The sequence below is a fragment of the Notolabrus celidotus genome, chromosome 14 (genome assembly GCF_009762535.1).
Source record: "Notolabrus celidotus isolate fNotCel1 chromosome 14, fNotCel1.pri, whole genome shotgun sequence".
Lineage (NCBI taxonomy): Eukaryota > Metazoa > Chordata > Actinopteri > Labriformes > Labridae > Notolabrus > Notolabrus celidotus.
The window spans coordinates 13,079,438-13,100,488 of record NC_048285.1 but is presented as its reverse complement, the minus strand read 5'-3'; the positions used below and the strand labels follow the sequence as shown (position 1 = coordinate 13,100,488).

The 21,051-nt window shown below is 39.5% G+C and overlaps 3 protein-coding genes across 3 annotated transcripts in view; 1 reads left to right on the top strand and 2 right to left on the bottom strand.

The window, feature by feature from the left end:
- LOC117825656 (nuclear mitotic apparatus protein 1-like) overlaps positions 1–2,640 on the top strand; it is a 28,450-nt gene extending 25,810 nt beyond the window's left edge. Inside the window, exons 35-37 of the mRNA XM_034701570.1 lie at positions 643–1,034; positions 1,820–1,863; positions 2,615–2,640. Coding sequence (XP_034557461.1) covers positions 643–1,034; positions 1,820–1,863; positions 2,615–2,640 — 462 coding nt within the window. The remainder of the gene's footprint in view (positions 1–642; positions 1,035–1,819; positions 1,864–2,614) is intronic.
- LOC117825060 (lithostathine-like) lies at positions 2,314–4,523 on the bottom strand. The gene is made up of 4 exons (XM_034700683.1): positions 4,458–4,523; positions 4,017–4,059; positions 3,727–3,771; positions 2,314–3,054 (listed from the first exon to the last, which is right to left on the bottom strand). The coding sequence occupies exons 2-4, from the start codon at positions 4,048–4,050 to the stop codon at positions 2,681–2,683; spliced, it is 453 nt and encodes a 150-aa protein (XP_034556574.1). The 5' UTR covers positions 4,051–4,059; positions 4,458–4,523; the 3' UTR covers positions 2,314–2,680.
- A 3,874-nt stretch (positions 4,524–8,397) lies between these two features.
- On the bottom strand, positions 8,398–20,050 carry naalad2 (N-acetylated alpha-linked acidic dipeptidase 2). The gene is made up of 20 exons (XM_034701688.1): positions 19,893–20,050; positions 19,179–19,290; positions 18,187–18,373; positions 16,099–16,200; positions 15,829–15,954; positions 15,626–15,706; positions 15,250–15,355; positions 15,083–15,176; positions 13,892–13,987; positions 13,162–13,247; positions 12,656–12,775; positions 12,316–12,398; positions 12,149–12,212; positions 11,990–12,057; positions 11,746–11,837; positions 11,495–11,585; positions 10,958–11,222; positions 10,736–10,817; positions 9,846–9,938; positions 8,398–9,057 (listed from the first exon to the last, which is right to left on the bottom strand). The coding sequence occupies exons 1-20, from the start codon at positions 19,972–19,974 to the stop codon at positions 8,868–8,870; spliced, it is 2,220 nt and encodes a 739-aa protein (XP_034557579.1). The 5' UTR covers positions 19,975–20,050; the 3' UTR covers positions 8,398–8,867.
- Between the last annotated feature and the right edge of the window lie 1,001 nt (positions 20,051–21,051).

Here is a 21,051-nt window from a genome sequence, read left to right as displayed (position 1 = left end):
CAAGAATTTTCATTTCGGTGCATCCCTAATTATCTCTTATGATGTCACCGTCACATGGAGTAGATAGTCGGTTACACCTGCAGGCCTGTGTGTCAGCGCTCATCTACTGCTCCTGAGTTTGATGTCAGACAGCAATAGAACGCTCTACCTAGACTTGAGCTTAGCTACGAGAAAGCTTCTTGATTCCGAAAACAGCAAAACTACCCCTAAACTGAAAATTGAGTTAAAGTATAAATGTTGCTTTTTGTTGTGATATTACTGATCAAACCTGCTACCTACACCTCCCTACTTAAAGGTTTTACCCCTTAAGGTCCAAACACACAGCTCTGAATCATGATGTCGATAGAGGTTTTGTTTTTAAGCAAGTTAAATTCACTCCAAGTCAGGCAAATATTCTTATTCAACAAGATGTGTATATGTTTTCAGCTTTATATAAGATTTATTTTGACTTACAAATACTGTAAATATCTGCAAGACAGGCCTAACATTTCAATTAAATAATCACGTCACTTGGCCTTTAATAACTGCGGAAGACCAGCCATCTGCTTGCAAAATCTACCTAGCAGAGGCATGTCCCTGAGCCACGCGGAGACCCACAAAGAAGCTTAAAAACAAAAACAGAACCTGTCTTTTCTCCTCTAGGAGTTCCTGGCCGCTCTCTACGTCTTCACGGTGTTTCGCACAGAATCAAAGAATGTTCTGGAGTCTGGGGGCTTGCATCTGGCCAAGATCTTTGCATCCAAGGATCAGACCAAATCAGCAGCTGCCCTGGTCCACTGCGCCCTGACACTAACCTTAAGCTCCCAGCTTGGCCAGTACGACATGTTCCTGCGCTTTCTGTGCGGCGTACTTTCCCCGTCCTGCCACGACAATCAGCTGAGCCGGTATCTCTTCCACCACAACACACCAAAGCTCGGCGGGCAGAAAGAAGTGCAGCGGCTGCTGGAGGAGAAGATACAGACTGCTGGGGAAAAATACACAGACCGGGTGGAGAACTTAAAGGAGTGCCTTAGAGAGTTAAGCCAAGAAGACGAGTGAGTGTGGGATGGATTCAAATCATGAAGTTGCTTTTAAGGATATGATGAATATGAGAAAGGGATTGCCTGCTCTGTTAAATCTTCTGACAGAATTCAGGAGTGGTGCTTGAGGAAGTGATCACACTCATCACACTTGTCTTGTGAAAACATGTTTGTTTTTGTTGGCTTTGAAAAGAGACTTCTGGCAAAATTGACTTTATACATAGTTTTTCTCTGTTTTCTGGCACACTTTAGTTTGTGAAACTCTGCTTGATGTCCATCATGTTTTACAATGAACACTGATAACTCCTCTGAAGGAATTTTCCTTCATTAGGTTTTTATTTTTAATTAATTATTTTATTGAACTTTTATTTGAATACTTTTTTTCCTATGATCTGAAAAGTTAAGAGCAACAAAAGAACAATTATTTGAATTCATCTTTCAAAGAAAATGCACCATATTCTAAGTTTACAAAGACTCTCATGGTGCAAAGTTAATGTTGCGAATAAATGAAAGACTTAAAAGGTGTAACTTTAACTCACATTGTTCCTAAACTTTCAAACCCCTTGCCATCTGTGCTTCGAAAAATCTCATTGGGATGCTATTTCATACCCAGTCATTTTATAACCTGCTGCTCGTCAACCTTATTACTGCACCATGTTCCTCTGGGTGTCTGTCTTTGGCATTTCACTACTTTTCCAGTCTTTTCCAGTTTTGTTCTGACTTTTTTTGTTCAAATTTAAAATGGGCATGCAATTTTCCTAAACATATGACATTTCTATTTTTTTTTGTTATATTTTGAGGCATTTTCGCCTTTATTTGATAGGACAGCTGAAGAGAGACAGGAAATGTAGGGAGCAGAGAGCGGGGGAAGACATGCAGCATACGGCTGAGGCCAGGAGTCGAACAAGCGACCACTGCAACGAGGACTATAGCCTCTGGAGCGCACTTGAACTGCTAGGCCAACAGTGTAGCATTTCTCACTTTGAACATTTGACATGCTGTCTTTGAGCTATTTTTAATTAAAATCCTGGGTTTCTATATTTTGCAAATCACTACATTCTGTTTTTATTTACATATTACACAGTATCCCAACTTCTTTGAAACTGAGTTATGAGATTGAACCATTGATAGCGATTATATACCAAGTCAGAGTTTTACAGTCATGTACTTGTTACTAAATCAGTTCTTCCTTGAACGCTGTAGTCGTGAACTCTTACAAACAAAAGTTTCTTTCTTTTAGAATTGTCCTTGGTACTTGTTATGTGTCAAAATCATAAAAGTGTTTGAACAAAAATGAGAAGAGGAAGATGTTTATTGGATGAATAATATAGAGCAAGCCCCAGCGCTTTGCTGCGTACAACATTTAATCAAAGTGGTTTTACAGAGAAGAATATTAAATCAGTCATAAGAGAACAAATAAAAAGAGAATACAAAATCCAGAAGTCACTGGAACAAGAATCAAAAGGATAAGCTGGTTGGCCCCCGTCATTTCCTGCACACTATGATTCTTTAATTATCATCACAAGGGGGAGAGACCTGTGTTGCTGAAACAGAAAACAAGCTATTAAGATGATACACCTTCATCTTTATCGCAGTTGATAAAAGTGAGGCCTTTGTTTGACTGCAAAGGAAAAACAGCAAAAAAAATCAAATAACATTCATCAGATTGGATCTTGGCAGATGAAGGGCAGGGGATATTGGCAGTTGGCATCCTGCAACTTGGATTGGTTTTCAGACCAGATGATCTTTCCACAGTGATGGTTGAAGGGGTCCACAGCTAAGCCGTTGTTCCACAGAGAGCTATTTTTAAACTCTGATCCTGAAATCCACTTCCAAGCGACGCCACAACCAAAGATGGACCTTTCCAGACCGATCCAAACCTCGTTTCCGTTCATTACTTGTGTTTTATTTTGCAGCAGTTCCTCTACATCTTTTTGCGAAGCCTCGTTACGAATTTCAACTAGGGAAGATCTGTTGTTGCGGCAGTGCTGCAGCGCGTCAATCCAGCTTTTGGGTTCTTCATAAAACGTCAGATCTGCATCATTCAAAAAAAAAAAGAAAAGGTGAGTGCAAGTTTGTGCATGTTGCAACTTAACACATGTACTGTGCATATCCATATCCTCCATCTCTGCGTCCGTATCTCTTTGGTTTCTCCAAAGTTGCCTTGATGGGACAAAATTCAAACTTTTTTTAATTCAGCAGAAAATCCCAGAGTGCATGTGACTCTCGGGACCATTATGACCAGTATTATTGGTTGTAAAAAAATGTAAGATAATGCATATTAAAAATATTGCATGTTAAAGCTGCTGTGAGGAACTTTTGTTTTGTATTGATTCTGGCGCCCCCTTGTGGACAAAGTGATACCTCTTATCTCTTGTCCTATACATGCAAAAGTAGTGTTTTCAACAAAAGCCTCATCCTGTTGTCTTTTAACAGTCAACTTTATCAGGCAATGTGATTATTTTCCATGAAAACAGTCAAATAAAGGCTGTTTCTGAAGCGAGACGTCCATCATCTGGTCTGACACCTACCCCCTCACGGCGGTTTAAGGCATCAACAATTACAACAGAGAAGGTTTCAGTGTTGCTGCTGATGGTCTTGTTTGCTATTGAAGGTCATCAAGAGGCATCAGTATCATTTTCAGACTGTTTCTCAGCCAGTTCAAAACTCCTCACAGGGCCTTTAAATATGAAATGAAATGACTTGCCAGAGGTTCCACAGCTGAAGTAATTCAGAGAGAAAAAATGAAGACCTAGAAGAAGCCAGAGAATTGTTTGAGTGTGAGTGCATACACAAAAAAACAAATCTATTTTCTATTCCACTTCTGCTGACATGTCTTTACAAATGCAAAGGGATGAATGTGTTGTAATAGAGTGGTGAACACATTAGAAACAAATTTGCATTGATATACATTCATTTCTTTCGTGATTAACACCCTGCAGTTACTGATGAGATCACCAATAGCCTCTAAGAAAGAGCGGCTGGAGCCGAACATACCCATCAGCAGTGATAGATGGATGAAATGAGCCATGGCCTAAAACTGAAGAAAAACATTTAACAAATTAAAGAAGTGCACAGCCCATTTCATATAAACTACAATAACTGATGATGTAAATACCCACACTGTTAAACCCTGCTGTCTGCGTCTTAGTGCTTTGACTCTCAAATACTGTTAAAGTATGCTGTGCCCTTTCTCTTAAAGAACATTCAAGGATCATCAGTTTGGTACTTTGTCATACAACTTACAGTACATGAAACATTGAGCATATTTAAAAAAAACCCAGCTTGATCACCTATTTTATAATATGAAATGTCCTCATCCGCATAAATATAACTATTTACTGGATATGTAACCCTTTATAAAGTAGTTTTACAAGATTAAGCGACAAAAGTACAGTTTTTAGTATTTGTGTTGTTTTAATCAAACAACAAACTTACCTAGGAAATGATGAGTCGTCGCACTCTTGAATGTTTTAGGAGGGTTGGTAGGGAAATATGAGCTCCAGCCTTCAGGGTGCATGTCTTTATAGAGCTGTTTACCTGCTCCACCCTTTACCTGTGAAACACCCCAACCACGGTTTCATTAGTTTAACATTAATACTGACTTTAAAACACTGATGACATTTTGATTTAGTGCCCGATTACACTGATAGTGTGAGACTGATGTACCCCTGACTCAAGGTTGAATCATCTTGGGTTGGGTAAATTGAAACTTGATATGTGTGTTGTTTATTTTAAGGAAAAAGCTGATGTTATATTTTGAATATATTAAATGTCAAGTACATGCCATAGCTACAGGGGATAGCAAAAGTCTACACACCCCTGTTAAAATGCCAGGTTTTGTGATGTAAAAAAATTAGACAAAGATAAATCATGTCAGAACTTTTTCCACCTTTAATGTGACTTATAACATGAACAATTCAACTGAAAAAAAAATCTAATCTTTTAGGGGGAAGAATAAAAAAATAAAAAAATAAAATAATGTGGTTGCATAAGTGTACACACCCTTTAACTAATACTTTGTTGAAGCACCTTTTGATTGTATTACAGCACTCAGTCTTTTTTTGTAGGACTCTAGAAGCATGGCACATCTTGATTTGGTTATATTTGCCCATTCTTCTTTACAAAAAAGGACATCTCCTGTGCACAGCCCTCTTCAGATCACCCCACAGATATTCAACTGGATTCAGGTCTGGGCTCTGGCTGGGACATTCCAAATCTTTAATCTTCTTCTGGTGAAGCCATGCTTTTGTTGATTTGGATGTATACTTTGGTTTCGTTGTCGTCTTGAAAGGTGAAATTCCTCTTCATCTTCAGCTTTCTAATGGAAGCCTGGAGGTTTTGTGTTAAACTGACAGGTATCTGTAACTGTTCATACTTCCCTTCACCTTGACTAAGGCCCTGGTTCCAGCCCCAAAGCATGATGCTGCCCCCACCATGCTTCTCTGTGGGTATGGTGTTCTTTATGTGATGTGCAATGTTGTTTTTATGCGAAACATACCTTTTGGAATTATGGCCAAAAAGTTCAACCTTGGTTTCATCAGACCATAAAACATTTGATGCTTGTGAGAGACTTCATGTATGTTTTTGAAACATTTTGCCGGGCTTGGATGTTTTTCTTAATAAGAGAAGGCTTCCATCTTGTCACCCTATCCATAGCCGAAACATATGAAGAATAGGAGAGGTGTTGTCACATGTAGTACACAGCCAGTACTGGTCAGAAATCCCTGCAGCTCCTTTAATGTTACTGTAGGACTCTTCAGAGCCTCCCTGACCAGTTTTCTTCTGGTCTTTTCATCAGTTTTGGAGGGACGTCCAGGTCCTGGTAATGTCCCTGTTGTTCCATATTTTCTCCACTTGATGATGAGTGTCTTTGTGGTCCTTGGTATATCTAATGCCTTGGAACATGTTTTGTACCCTTCTCCTGACTGATACCTTTCAACAATGAGATCCCTCTGATGCTTTGGAAGCTCTCTGTGGACCAGGGCTTTTGCTGAAAGATGCAACTGAGGAAATGTCAGGAAAATCCTCCTAGAACAGCTGATCTTTATTGGGATTAATCAAAGTCACTTTAAATTATGGCAGGTGTATACTGACTGCTATTTGTCATGAGTTTGAATGTGATTGGTTAATTATGAACACAGCCACATCCCCAGTTATGAGGGTGTGTACACTTATGCAACCACATTATTTTAGTTATTTATTTTTTATTCTTCTCCCTTAAAAAATGTAATGTTTTTTCAATTGAATTGTTCATGTTATAGGTCACATTAAAGGTGGAAAAAGTTCTGACATGATTTATCTTTGTCTCATTTTTTTACATCACAAAACCTGGCATTTTAACAGGGGTTTGTAGACTTTCGCTATCCACTGTAACTGTCAGCACTTCCTTTATCGTTATGAAACAGTTCTGTTTGGTTTTCCAAAAGCTGTTTGCTAACATTTCTGCTTGTGGTGACCAGAGGTGTGCTCCTGAAACAGTCATCTGAATAACCCCTCAAACTTTTATGAAACACAGTTTTAAATGAAACTGGCAGTTTTGTTTGGTATTTGTTAGTATTCCCTTGTTTTTCCAATGCGTCATTAAAAGTTGGAGTAGCATGCAGTTTGACCCTTTTTGCAAATAATTACCGTAGCTTCTGATGCACATAGGTTAACTATACAACCACTTTTATTTTGTCTTTGTTTTGTCTCTCTCGTTTCCCTCTGAATTTAATCTTCAAGGTAGGAAGGCCATATTATAATTAAACGAAGAGGCCTATGTGTTTATCAAACACTACCTCCTGTTTGCTTGAGCCACATTCAAATCCTAGTTCAGAGCCATAACAGTGAGACTAGTTTGTTCAGTCATATAACATGCAAATAGTTGCTCTGTGGAAGCCAGTGGAAACATTAAAAATTGTCATGTTATAAGAGACATCAGTATCATGCTATAAAAGTCTGTTTCCCAGGCAGCTTCAAATCAAGATAACTCAGCTAACTCATAACAAAATGTTATAATACAGATTAAGTTATTAACACCATTGATTACTTCTATGACATAAGCTTTGTTTTTTCTGAGTGATGTTTAATGCATTTATTGTTATCATTGTTTATGTGAGATGTCTGCAGATCAGTCCAACAAGTAGGAGAATGTGGAGTTGAAGAGTTCAGGCGAGAGAGATGACCATGATGGAGATGAAACCTTGAGGAGACTCTGTCAAACCACGGGAGAAGGTACACTGGAGGTTTGCAGGTTTTCACTCTTTCATGTCTCTTTGGAAGACTTTGGGACTGCTTCTTTAGACTATTTTATTGTCATTACCAGTATGCATTACAACGCTGTAACTTCTATTGAAATATCTGTCAGTGTAAATCAACTTAACTCAAAATATAAACCCTCTGCAGCTAAGTTTTCACTACATTTGCTTGGCAGCATTTTAATACCTAAGCATTGGATATATTGTGCAAAAAAACTCGTGCTGCTTTATCTCAGGCTTTTGTTGTCGAGATAGTGAAAAGGTTGCAGCTGTATTTGTGGTTTGTGTTAGTGATAAGGAGCCAGTAAAAAGCAAATATGGTTTCCTCATCACAATGGGCCTGCTGAAAGGGTTGAACTAAAGGACAGTACCGGCACATACAAATTCAAATACTGTATCTGCTCAGAACAAGAGGGTGATTAGAGGAAGATAAACACTGAAACACAGTCTAAGATAACCAGAAGGGTTCTTAGGTTTAAAGCTGATTCAGAATGAGTCAATTCAAACAAATCATGATGCCCATATAAAGCGTACATTTGAACACTTTTTTGTCTGCTCTTCAAAGGTCTATTCTCAACCTGCAAGCGACAGGGATTCAGCAAAAGACACTCTTGGGTTCCTGTTTTACGTGTAAGGCGAGACTACACACTAAAGACACTGGTTTTGACGGCAAAGCGTTGAGTCTTGAGTGTGATACTACATAATACTTTGAGGTAAGAGCAAAGTGCAAGAATAGAGGGTCAACAATGTTATGCTGTTGTACTCCAGTTTAACTCTGCAGCACATTTCTGTGTGTTCTAGGTAACAATCTAGAAATGTTACTGAGTAACAATGTCAACAAATACTGTAATTTAGGTAGTTAAAAACATCTTAATGCCAGTTAAAATAAAGTAAAATGAAGTTCTTGGAGAAAAAGTGATTTATGAGGAAATTTCAACAACTATTTTCTCAACTGCAGCGCCCTCCAGTGGTACTATTCAAAACACTTCGGTGGGCTTACATACTGAAGAAAATAAAGGAACAAAAATAACATTAAATACAGAGTAGCAGTATTCACATGAAATGATTGATACACCTATGGAGGGGATTATGTTAATTTTTATCAAGTTATTGCCTTTGACACACAGATGACTCAAGTGTCCTAAGTGCAAAACTTTTAATAAGAAAAAAAAACAAGTATGCATATTAGATACATGTTAATTCAAGCATGTATATACAACTCCTTGTGCCTTTAATGACATGTTCAACCGTTTTTCTCAGATCATTGCATGGAGAAGATATCAGTTTTTACTGACACATGTAAGGTAGGTTTGTTTGTTATTACACCGTTTTAGCAAAATACTGTTATTATTACAAAACAACAAAACAAAAATTACAAAACAACAACATTGTAGACAAATACCCCACATAAATTATATATTTTCTATAGCCTTGTGACAAATAAGACACTAAAAGTTATAAGAAAGTTTTATACCAAATGACTCAAAAATCCTGGCTCATGGCTGCATCAGGAAAACGGGATTGTCCATTGCTGTGTTTGGTGCGGTTTTTTTTTCTTCCACTCTAGTTGTAAAACATAATTGTCAATGGGTATCAGACTATCTGGACCTCATGCAGGTGGTGTTAGGGTCATGGCGGCAGCATGAACAGTGAATGCTGCAATGCTGATTTGACGCTTTACTTCCTCCCAGGACTTCTGTGGGTCAGCCGCGTTCTCGATGTCGAACAATGCATCATAGATCCCAGGGAACGACTCGCCTGCGTATTTATTATGACTGCTGGGAGCAAAAATCACATGCCTGAAACAGAGAGGAAGACTTGTAAGAGAATGCACTGGGTGTATTACAGAGTCAATATCTTTATGTCGAAGTAGGTCAAAGTCAGTATCTAAACAGGAGGAAGAAAGTACTTCACAGGTATCTAAATGGTCACAGGTTATGAAACCTGGTGCTGTTTATTAGTTAGTTGTGATGTGTTTCTGCAGCCAGTGTAAGAGTTCCAAACGTGTGCAGTGTTTAGCTGCATAATCTGTGTCTTTATCTTCACCCTTCATAGGATAAACAACCAAAACTCTACTTTGAGTCCGCTGAAAAATCAAGGACTGTTGCCAAAATAAAACTCAGCCATGTTTGAATTAGCATTTGGTAAGAAAACACTGAACTGTCTGCGAAGCCCATGGAAACAGTCTACAACAGGAAGGAATTACAAAATCCAAACTAGTTGATTCCATTTAGCCTCTACAGTTTCAGGGTCTTAGTGATGTGCATTGAGACTTACTTTTATACTAGAATAGTATAATACATAGACAAGTCATTTTTTTTTGTCATAATAGGGTTTGTTATTAATTCTTTATAAGCAGAGGTAGGACAAACAGCAGGACAGAAACTAAAAATAAAACAAGGAACTAGCAAAAAGGTTGAGTGCTGCGGTTGCAAGTTATCATGCATGCAGGATGAAAAGTGCAAGTCCTTCTTTGCTGAGCCGAATCTTACTGACCATTTAAAGTCAAACACACAGCACACAGCCATGTGAAGCATGTGAACAACTGGTAAAATATCTGGTGTGTGTTAGCATGTGTATGACTTACCTGTAGAACGGTCTACCAGGTAAGCCCAGTGGGTCTATGAAGGCTCTCTCCAGATACATGAGCTGATCATTCATAATGCGTACCTGCAGAGGACTGATACAAACACACGCACGCACACACACACACACACACACACACACACACACACACACACACACACACACACACACACACACACACACACACACACACACACACACACACACACACACACACAATTAGACGTTTACTTGCTTTAACTAGACTAAATATATGATCAGTGAACATTTAATGCCTTTAAAGTCATACATGATGTCCAAGAATCTACTTTAATGTAAGTTAATTTTTGTCTGATAACGTGGGTCATAATCAGTAGAGATGAAGTACATTTCATCTTATGTTCACTATTTCAGATGAAGGTATCATCAACTCAGGGACTGCAAAAATAGATTATAATATTACACACTTGTAGCTATAAGCTCAATAATACTTTTAAATGCATGTGAAATTATCTACAGAGAATCTGAACTGATGTATTAAATTGCATTAAATTGTGCCGCTGCATATTTATACCAAAATTGTTTGCATGGATACTCTATAGCAGGGGTTCCCAAACTTTTCAGCGCACGACCCCCAAAATATAGGTGCCAAAGACTTGCGACCCCCACTGTCCCTTAAAGATATTTAATGTGGCTTCATTCAGCTGGTCTGCAGGAAATTAGCCTACCTATATGAGCATGTGGCTGAGTTTCCTGTGCCTTTACGAATTGATCTACTCCCCCCATTTGTGTCTCGCGACCCCCCTGAGTGTCCCGACCTACACTTTGGGAACCCCTGCTCTATAGTATGCACACCAACATATTTCATATTTCTAACACACTTAATATGCATGACTGCAAACCAACTCTTACTCTGCTCTGTTGAGAGTCTTCAGGCGCTCATGAAAGTCACCGGCTGCAACAGTGAAGTTTTTCACAGCAGAAAACAAAGAATCTGAAAACAGATGGGTGAAATAATTTAAATGTGATATTTTAAATCAGGGTTTGCAGGGTTTTATTCATGAAGTCAGTTCAACTGCACTGACACTTTTCATTTGCCTTTGTCTGAGCACACAGTGACCAAGATCCACTCACCAAACAACACCTCATATGTCTCCATCTCTTCTGGGTGCCTCTGTGCCAGCTGTGAGATACTCTGTGCGTACTTCCTCAGTGAGAATGCATACTGCTTAACATCAAGCGGGAGGAGCTTGGAATCAGCCAGTTGGAAGATTAGCCCGCCTCTCACCTGGGCCACTGCCTGTAGCCTTTTGAATGAGGGGTCGTAATACTTCTCCACTATCTCAAAAGTTTCGTACACACTGTGGTAGACTGGGTAGCTGCTGTATCGCTCTGTTTTCTGAATACACACACATACACACTAATTACAACACATTCCAGGGAGTAGCTGAGAGGCCCATGGTCAAATACTCCCCCTACAATCCTCTTATGCCCCAAATGTTATTTATTACATTTACTTCAAATATAGTATATTGGATATGCTTTGCACACCCACAAAATACAGACACACCCAATGGCATAATAATAAACATAGAGTCATATAATTAGATATAAATAGCAGTGATTCCTTCTTATGCACATCTACATATTTTTCAGTGCAGCGTGCATCACCTTGTTTTTTGTGTATCTTGCTCTGCCGGCAGCGATTCCCAGACGGATAAAATAGGCCTCAAAGTCACTTCCTGACCCAAGTTTACTGATCCTGCACAACATCAGAGTGAAAGACTGATAGATTTAGTGATTTGTTTCCACATCTTTTGATTGATTTGTGTGGGCTGACTAATAAGTTATATTATTATGAACTTCTCTTTAACCAAGCACAGGGTTATACAGACACATGCATTAAGGTTTATCAGTTCTACCTTGGTGCATCACGCTCATTCGTCCAGTTGTCCCTCTTATGCCAACTCTCATAAAGAGACATTCCCTCCTCATCTTCTTCTGGACTGTCTATCTACAAGCAAACATGGAGATAAAAAACAGAGACAAAGGGACAGGGAGGTACAAAAAGACAGGAAAGCCGCATGAGATTGAGCTTGCATCACTAAATGAACTACTGAAATCCATGACATGTTCTGTTTCTTTAGTGTGTAAACATCTACTCACCTGTTTGGTGAGGTCATACACTAAAGTGTGTAGTGATGGTGTGCAGTCGACCCTCAGGGTGTACATGCCTGAAATGATACATTCACACATGGCCAACGTCAAAACAAACTAGGCCTGATCATTGTCAATAACTTCTCAAGAGAGAGTAAACTCACTCACCCTCTATGGCAGAATCGGCATTGATATAGGCTACAGCTCTCTCCTGCAGCAGCTTGGCGTTGTCCTGGTGAGGAGGGTGAAGTATGAAAGTAAAGTTAACTAGTGTGTATGTGTGTGAATGGGTAAAAACGTGATGCGTGATGGTGGATGGATTTGAGAATGTGTACCTCTGCCCATTCAGTAGATCCCAGCAGTCCAAACTCCTCTGCATCCCAGCTGGCAAATATTATAGTCCTCCTAGGCCTCCAGCCTGCAAAGACACGCATGCACGCACGCACGCACGCACACACACACACACACACACACACACACACACACACAGGATCTTGGTTTTTTTTGGCATTCTTGAGACACCAGGGCAGAAAATGTATTACACAATCACTCTTCTGTATCGCAATAACAAGGTAAAAAAAAAAAAAAATGTATATATTATATAAATATTCAGAAGTGAACATGAACTCACACGCACACACGTAGGTCACTGGTTACACATTTGTATAGTTGTACCTTTACTTAGTAGTCTCCCAGCACTCCTGACAGTTTCGTGGACCACTGCAGCACCAGACATGGGATCAATTCCTCCAAACACCCAAGCATCGCGATGCCCTCCCAGAATCACATACCTGTCTACACACACAACCAGAAGCAACAATACACGACTGAAGAAGTGAGAGTAAGAAAATAAAATTAAAAAACATTGCTCTAATGTTTTCAGAAAGTTAGAATACTTGTTCTTTTCACATAAGCTACTCAGTTGCCAATTCTTTCACAGAGCGCAAAAAACAAGCACTGATGCCTGAAGCTGACATTCATACATTTTAGTTACTCAGTTTGCTTTTTCACCTTAGTGGATACAAGTCATGATTGTCTCACATTAGGTAAAGATCTCAAGAAAGACACTTAAACTTAACTCATAACAACGGGGAAATTAAATAAATTAAGTATATGGTATGCGATGTGTTTATCGGTGCTTAAACTTTACTAAAGGATTAGAGCAGAGTGGGTCTTTGTACCTGGCTCCAGAGCTCCTCTTATCCTGCCAATGACGTTGTAGATCCTGGTTACCTGGTTGTTGGTGTGGATGTTCATACGCACCTTCCTGTGTGAGACACATTACAAACAGTGGGGAAGGAGACACAGAGATTAATAAAAGGTAGAAGAGAAATAGATGAGTGTAGAATAACTTTGTCGACTCTTCAGAGAAGAAAGAAGAGTTACATTCAAACAGAAAAGTGAATACATTCACAGAAGAAGCAGGTTTTACTGTTTAGATTTATGACAAACAGCAGCCTCAGAAACATCTTCATTATTCTCTCAAGAGGCACAAAATGTCGATTCAGTTTGTTTTAATGGGGATTGCTTTTCCCATAAAACATGGTGATTAAGCGGTAAAAGACTCAGTTGCTGTTCTGTACTGGTAAACACTACATGCTTAATTTGTGCCGCTTCAATGTGTTTGGCTGTGTATCTACATATATCTCTCACACACAGGAGATACAAGGCCCTCCATTGTACTTCTGTTGGCTACTTGCCACATGGGTCATTACAGCTTAGCAAGAAAAAAGGAGTAACAAAAGGGGAGCCTCTCTTCAAACACTAAAACATGGTGTAGACAGCAGTGGAGCAGAGGTAAGAGAGGCTACTGACTGACGGGGAATGTTTGAGTATTGAATAACAGGGTAAAGTGGACACAAGTGATCACTCTGACACTGGGCACGAATAAAGTTTTGTGTCAACACTTACTGGTTCTTGAAGTCGTCTGTAAAGCCTGGACCAAGTCTGTAGGAGACATTCAGAGCTCCTTTCCAGTTGTTGGGTGGGATTTCTCCTCCCATGTTCCTGTTGAATATAAATAATTCCCAGTTTCTGAAAATAATACACTCAGCACTGAATTTACGGTAATGGCCCTAATACAGGATGACCCATCCTTTCCAGGCTAATTCTTGGAAAAATAGTTTTTTAATTAATCCTTAATTACATTTGTAATTGGCAACAATAATAAAACAAACGCTTTCAGAGTTTTTTCTGAAATTAAATTGTCAAAAGGAATACAATGTCATCATGTGTGTAAATAAAGCACTAATGGTATCAGTATTTGAATACCTTAAGAAGTAAATAACCTGCACTTTATTTGGATGGATGACAGGTCCGGTAATGGGCATATCTTAGATCTGTTTTTCAGTAACATACTCACATACATATTTTAAGACAATCTTTCTGGGTCTGCCATCTTTGAACGTTTCACCTTGTGACACCACATGTCTTGGCTTTTGAAAGTTGTTTAAAGTCTCTGCTACACTGATGACTGTTTTCTTCAAGAGGGCAGCATAACTGTGCCTCAGTTATTGGTGTCCTACTTTTTTGCAATTTGTTCACTGTGTCACTCCATCTTTCATCCAATAGGGAATTGTAGCAGTGAGAAACGGCTGACATCTATAATTAGCGGTAAACTCACACTACAGATGAGTGGCGCTGTCCACTGTTGTGAACAAATAGACATTTAATTTTTTAACCTCAAATATAAGACAATACCACTTTTTCAGATACATTTTGCATGCAAAAGACAAAAAAAGAAAAGAAACCCTGTCTTATATTCAGATCAATATGGCAATTCAGGGAAAACCTAAAAATGTGTAGTTTCTTGTCTTGGGTTTAAAGCTCCTGTGAGAAATGTTCTGCTTGTGTTGATGTTGGTGCCCCCCATACTTTCAAAACAGACACTCCCTTTGGCTTCATCCCAGTGGGAAACCTGGTCATTGATTTGTCAAAATGTCTATTGTGTGCATGTTGGCATGTTTAAGTCAGCTTCAAATGTCTGGAGACTCTGTGGAGAAAAGCCAACACAGCTGTCATTTCAATGTAAAAACTTCACAACAGTATCAGTATGAGAAAGGGCAAAGATGTAAAGAAAACAGAGGTAAAAAAGATAGCTACTTCAGCAGATGAATAGCATCATGGAAGCCAATGGGATGGACAGGAATCTTGGGAAGTCCCACTCCATCCTCAGGGCTCAATCTGTAGGTATATTCTGGAAATGAGATGACAGGTAAACTCACAGGTGAACACTCATAGAGGCCTTACAAGCATACAAAGACACACACCTTTAGCAGGGTACCCTGGTGTTAGTGGGTCTCCTGCTCCATTCAGGTTGAGAACATTTCCTCTCTGGGCTCCTCCACCGGGCAGGTTCCAGCCATCAGGGTAGGGCTGCACATGGACAGCTACAAGTTTTTATCCAACATTCAGATATTTAGGGATATGATGCATGCTTATGTTTGCTCTTCTTTCCAATAATACTCTATGCTCATTTATGTCATTTTATTATGTCATATTTGTTTGTAGATCTGTCCCTTGATCAAAGCTAGCTTAGAAACAATGTCATAGTTTCAATTGTCAGTGACCTAAATATAAAAATATAGCTGCTTCAGTGTAGTTTCTCAGCTTCCAAATACTTCTGTTGAAATTTTACAGATTTACCTGGACTCCAGCAGCCCAGTAGTCCGCAGGGTCTGAGAACATAATGATCCCTTTTGCTCCAGCTAATACTGCGTTCTTCACCTGGTGGAGCAAAGCAGAAAAGAAGCAGCAGGTAAATCTTTTTTCTCTTTTTCTTTTAATTTTGTCATTTTAAGTTAAACATCCACTTCATTTCAGGTAATTCTTTAACAAAACTTTCCTACCTTATTGCCTCTGAATATCTTCCCATATCTGACAATAACAATCTTCCCAGTGGCATTGATATTTCTCTCCCTCTGCAACTGTAAAAAGTCTTCTGTACGGCCATAATTCACATACACCAGCTCCCCCTTGAGAAAAGACAGAAGAAGGACACTCTTGAGTTTTTTAAAATTTGATAGGCATGAAAAGTGCGTTTTAAAAAAACACTGTGACTACCTTACACTATTCAATACAGTAAAGTTTTTTCACTGTGTTTATGTGTGAATGTTTACCTCAGGCTGTCCTTTGGCAGAGAAGGCACTGTATGGAGGCACAATGTTAGAAACATCTTCATACCCCTCTGGAACCGGCTCAGCCAAAGAAGTGTTAAAAACCTGTCAGGAGATGAGGTATGATTGTTTACTTTTGACAAGATGGACTTATTTTTTTTATTCAATTCAATTAAATTAAAAAAAAAAAATTTGTCCCCGGAGAGGCAATTTAGGGCATGTATGAGCAGCACTGAATACAATAAACAGACACTTAAATTATAAGGATTGTAAAAAAGAAAGAAAATAGTTATACAAAAAACAAAAAACAAAAAACAACAACATTTACAGGCGACAGTATACCCATATATACACATATATGAGGGATGGTGAGTTAGGTATTGGAGTTTAGGAGCAGAATGGCTTTGGGGACAAAGGTAGCTCTCCTCTTTTGAGTTCTGCATGCAGGGCAGCGGAGCCGCCGCCCAGAGGGGAGCCATTCAGAAGCTGGGTGGAGGACATGTGAGGGGTCCCTGATGATTTTGCCTGCTAACCGGAGTGCCTGTTGGTCGTAAATGTGTGTGAGAGTCCTGACAGGCATGCCAATGATCTTAGAGCACACTGAGACAGTGCTCTGCAGGCGGTTTCTGTTCTGGATGCTGGTGGAGTGGAACCAGCAGGTGATTGAGAACGTGACGATGCTCTCAATGAAAGAGTAAGAGAAAGTCAATAAAATGTCATTGCGGACTCTAAAGGAGCTGAGTTTCCTAAGGAGGTATTGCCGCTGCTGGCACTTCCTGATCTCCTCGGTGCTTCAGGAGAATTTCAGATTGTGGTGCGGTAGTTCACTACGGCTCTCCCCCCTCTCTCCTGCCTCCCTTCCTGCCCCCCCTATTTTAATCCACCTCACTAGCAAACATACATACAACAAAAAAACAAAAACAAATCAAAATTCAAATCATATGACACAAACACAGTTCAGGTTTGGCGGGGCCTTAGTGTTTGGCTCGGCCCTACTCGTTGGGGGTCCATCGGGGCTGGGGTACGAGTTAAAGGTTCTTTCTCACTCTGCGCACTGACACTGCAATTTATCAATGTATCAAATTAAAAATCAACAGACTATGATCATCTTTAGTTTCAGCCATATCAAATACTAAACACTGCAACCTTAGCCATCCACAACACTACATTCATTCATTTTCTCGCTGTTGTATGTGTAGTTGTAACAAAACAAGTTCTACGAGTCAGTGCAGATATGATCTGGCCCTGTCCTGCTTGTGAAAGCAGACTTTCATTATCTGTGTCACAGTTTAGACAGGCCTGGTCATTGCATGAATCATGGCATCACCTCTAAATTTGTGTGCAACTCAATGAATGTTTTTCAGCTGAAAAGTGTCACTGAATTAGCTGAGATGTGAACTCTAAATTCTTAAATGCATCCCCTTGCTGAATGCTTCAAAAAGACATTAAACCCTGGTCTGTTTTCCATTTGTTTGCTCCTGTTGCTGTATCATTATCTCTATTTATAAGTGTTATCTCGCAACAAAGCCTAAACTGACCTTGGACTTGAACCAGCTGTCTTGCAGTTCTGTTAAGGGAGGTATAGACAAGAAGCCAAGAGCAGTATTTAGCTTTGTTTTTAAAGTATGCGGGACTTCTACATGGAAGCTACAACTTTGTTATCTTCCCAAACAGACGAGACGTAGTCAGGGGTTTGGCCTGAAAAGTGTTTTTGTTAATATGCGTGAGAAACTGTAAAATCCCTTGTGAATTGATCCCTAGGGAGGCTGAGTGTGGAGAATCAAGTATTTCTTTTAAAGTAGAAAAATTTGTTTGTCTCACAAAATGTTTGGCATTTATAGAAACTGCAGCCCACATTGAAGTTTGTAACTCAATTGTATCAGAAGGCAGCTGTGTGGTAAACTGCATCTGCATGAGACACATGACATTATCCTAATGTTGTAATAGATGGGAGCAAATTATAATGATAATACTGCAACAAGGTAGGATTACAGAGGCTGCCGGCATGTATTAAGAGAGGTTGGAGTTATATGTGGGTAGAAGTGATGAGTCTGAAAGGTTCAGTGATGTCAGTGTAAAACATTTAGGTACCTCATTGCCGAGCTGATCGACTATCGAGATGTAATTTGGCTGTGATGTGTTGGGGTAGGACAACAGGACATCATAGGGCACCATCTCCACTGAGTCCAATCCAAACTCCAGCCACTCTTTCTTGATCTGTTCTGCATATCTCAGGTTCTGCTCAGTACCAGCCAGGTGGGGAAGTTGTGTAAATTTCCTGTTGAGAACATGTCAGCAGTAGCAGTCACTTACAGGAGGAGGAATGTGAAAATTTATGTAAGAAGAATAATGAACTATTGAGTATAAGAAATAACTTCTGACAATTTCAAGGAAATTCTACTCATAAGAAAAAGTTTGCATGAAGTGTTTTGTCCCCTTTGAAAATGTTGTTTAAGTCTACTGTCACTCCTGTGAGGTTGTGAGTGTTTTTCCATTATTTCATTCATTGAGTGAAGTTGTTGGGTGACTGAAAAAAGCTGAGTTTCAGTGGGTTATATTTACCTTTGAACATTTAACATTAAAGCTTTTGAATATGAAATTTTTAGCGTCATCACATGCTAACGTGTCTACTATTTAAATCAATTAAATAAGTGCTGTGTTTTCCCCTTTAGAGTTAAATTAGAGTTCTGTGTGTTGAACAGTGTTTGGCAGCACAGCATGTAGCTGCATGGCTCATCAATTGGTATTAAAGAGTTGTCATTGGTTTAAATTAGGTCTTTGTGCATTTGAACAAAGTTTGGCCTGTTGCTAGAGTTCCAACGAAACAGGGGATTACTACAATCATCCTTGTGGGACTTTAAACATTTCTTCACAAAAGTCCATGACATCTGTTAAATAGCTTTCATGGTATAATCCCTCTTTCCTTTACATGGACTCTGAGAACTCCTAATGAGATTTGAATTGGTTTGTTTCATGAAGGACCCTCATTAAATCAAGACCACTGTTTATCATTACAACTTGGATATTTACTTGTATGGATAGAAATGAAAGTTTAGATTTATTGGTGGTAATTTATTTTTCACCTGAGATGCTCTCTGATATTCTCTGGCTTCATTTCATCCAGAAACTCCCTCAGGTACTTCTTGGATGCACTGCTGTTTGCAGCATTTGGATTTGTTGGCTTTGAAAACCAGCCTGCAACACACAAACACACACACACACACACACACACACACACACACACACACACACACACACACACACACACACACACACACACACACACACACACACACACACACACCCTATGTATTAAGTTTGTACAACGTCATTTTTTGTGTTCTCAGTAAGGCCTCAGGACTTCATAATGAGATTAAAATGACCTCTTCCAGGAAAAAATTACAGTGTTAAAAGTTGGACAGAGGAGGGAACATACAAAGTATCTCTGTACAACACATTCACTGCCCGGCTGTGAAAGCTTTTCATTAAGGCAAATCATATTCAAGTTGTGGTCATGGACAGTATGTGTTAACCTGCTGTGAGCGAACAGGTGTGAAATGTGTCAGAGTAGTGAAAAACTGGGACTCACACACACATAACAGTGCACCTTCAGGATTAAACTTTAACAGCTCTGAGTGGATTTGATTTATCAGACTATCTTGTTATCTTCAATGTTATAACACAGCTTTAAAAGAGTCTTCACTATAACCAGACATGCAGCATAGGAGATATCAGTTGCACACTATTGACCAACATTTATGTCCAGTGATAATTTCTGTTGAGTAATCATTGCTTACCTATGACAAAGCCAAGCAAAAACAAAGCTGTCACAACCACAATCCACCAGATCCACCGGATTAACCTGCTCTCCTTTCTCATTTTAGAAAACTGCAGGTCTCAGAGGCTCCCACACGCTCCCATAGCTGAGTCTGCAGAGCACATTCTCAGAGATACTGAGTAATTTGTTTGAGAGAGGGATAGAGAGAGAGAGAGAGAGAGAGAGAGAGAGAGAGAGAGAGAGAGAGAGAGAGAGAGAGAGAGAAAGGGGGCGGGGCTGGTGACAGTCTGTGGTAAAGAAAGAGGCAGTGAAAAGTTGGAGAGGAATACAAAGAGGGAGCTGGTCATTAGTGCTGTGTTTGGCCCGAGTGAAATGATGCCTGTGTGGTGCACCTTGGCCTCTCCTCTGCTGACTCAGTGTTATTCAACCTGAGACTAGATGGCCAAGAATACACTCTAAGCTCTGAAAAGCAGGACAAAGATACATTCTTGTCTGAAATGTATTTGTGTAAATCACGTTCAGCAAGTTATACATGCGTATCAGAGCAAAGCAGGAGGGTCAAGGAAAAAAGAGTGGAATTAACTGTGATTAGAAAAAAGGCAGAAGTGAAAGAGTATGTATGATGGTGATCAAATCTTGCTAACGGACAAAATAGATAAAAAGTGGAAAAACTTGAAGAAATGATGCCTGAGATTTTGAAAGCTATAGGGTATATATTTTTTTCTATATGGATGCATTAATAAGATACTTCAAACAGTTTTTCTTCTGATCTCATCCCCTCTATATTTATTGCAATTTCTTTAACTGTCCTTAAAATTAGGCAGTTTCCCTGAATCAAACTAAAGCTGGATATAGAAAGTGTAGCAAAACGAAATCATAGAACATTTCAGTATGCTTTATTTGTCTACGACGTTATAGATTAAATATTGGCCTGCACGGTGGTGCAGTGGGTAGCACTGTTGCCTCACAGCTAGAAGGTGGATTCGAATCCCCGGCCAGGTAGGTGCCTTTCTGTGTGGAGTTTGCATGTTCTCTGCATGCATGTGTGGGTTCTCTCCCGGTACTCCGGCTTCCTCCCACAGTCCAAAAACATGCTTGCCAGGTACTCTAAATTGCCCGTAGATGTGAGTGTGTGCATGAATGGTTGTCTCTCTTTGTTGGCCCTGTGATAGGTTGGC

What these genes read in the sequence shown, in the direction of transcription:
- LOC117825060 (XM_034700683.1), bottom strand. Translation starts at nt 4,050, where the DNA reads ATGGCTCATTTCATCCATCTATCACTGCTGATGG. An exon ending in CCATCTATCACTGCTGATGG is followed by an intron (nt 3,772 to 4,016) that starts GTATGTTCGGCT and finishes GGCTTCTTCTAG; the next exon opens with GTCTTCATTTTTTCTCTCTG. An exon ending in CTTCAGCTGTGGAACCTCTG is followed by an intron (nt 3,055 to 3,726) that starts GCAAGTCATTTC and finishes TGAATGATGCAG; the next exon opens with ATCTGACGTTTTATGAAGAA.
- naalad2 (XM_034701688.1), bottom strand. Translation starts at nt 19,974, where the DNA reads ATGAGAAAGGAGAGCAGGTTAATCCGGTGGATCTGGTGGATTGTGGTT. An exon ending in GATGCTATTCATCTGCTGAA is followed by an intron (nt 13,988 to 15,082) that starts GTAGCTATCTTT and finishes TATATTCAACAG; the next exon opens with GAACATGGGAGGAGAAATCC. An exon ending in GATCTACTGAATGGGCAGAG is followed by an intron (nt 12,213 to 12,315) that starts GTACACATTCTC and finishes CCTCCTCACCAG; the next exon opens with GACAACGCCAAGCTGCTGCA.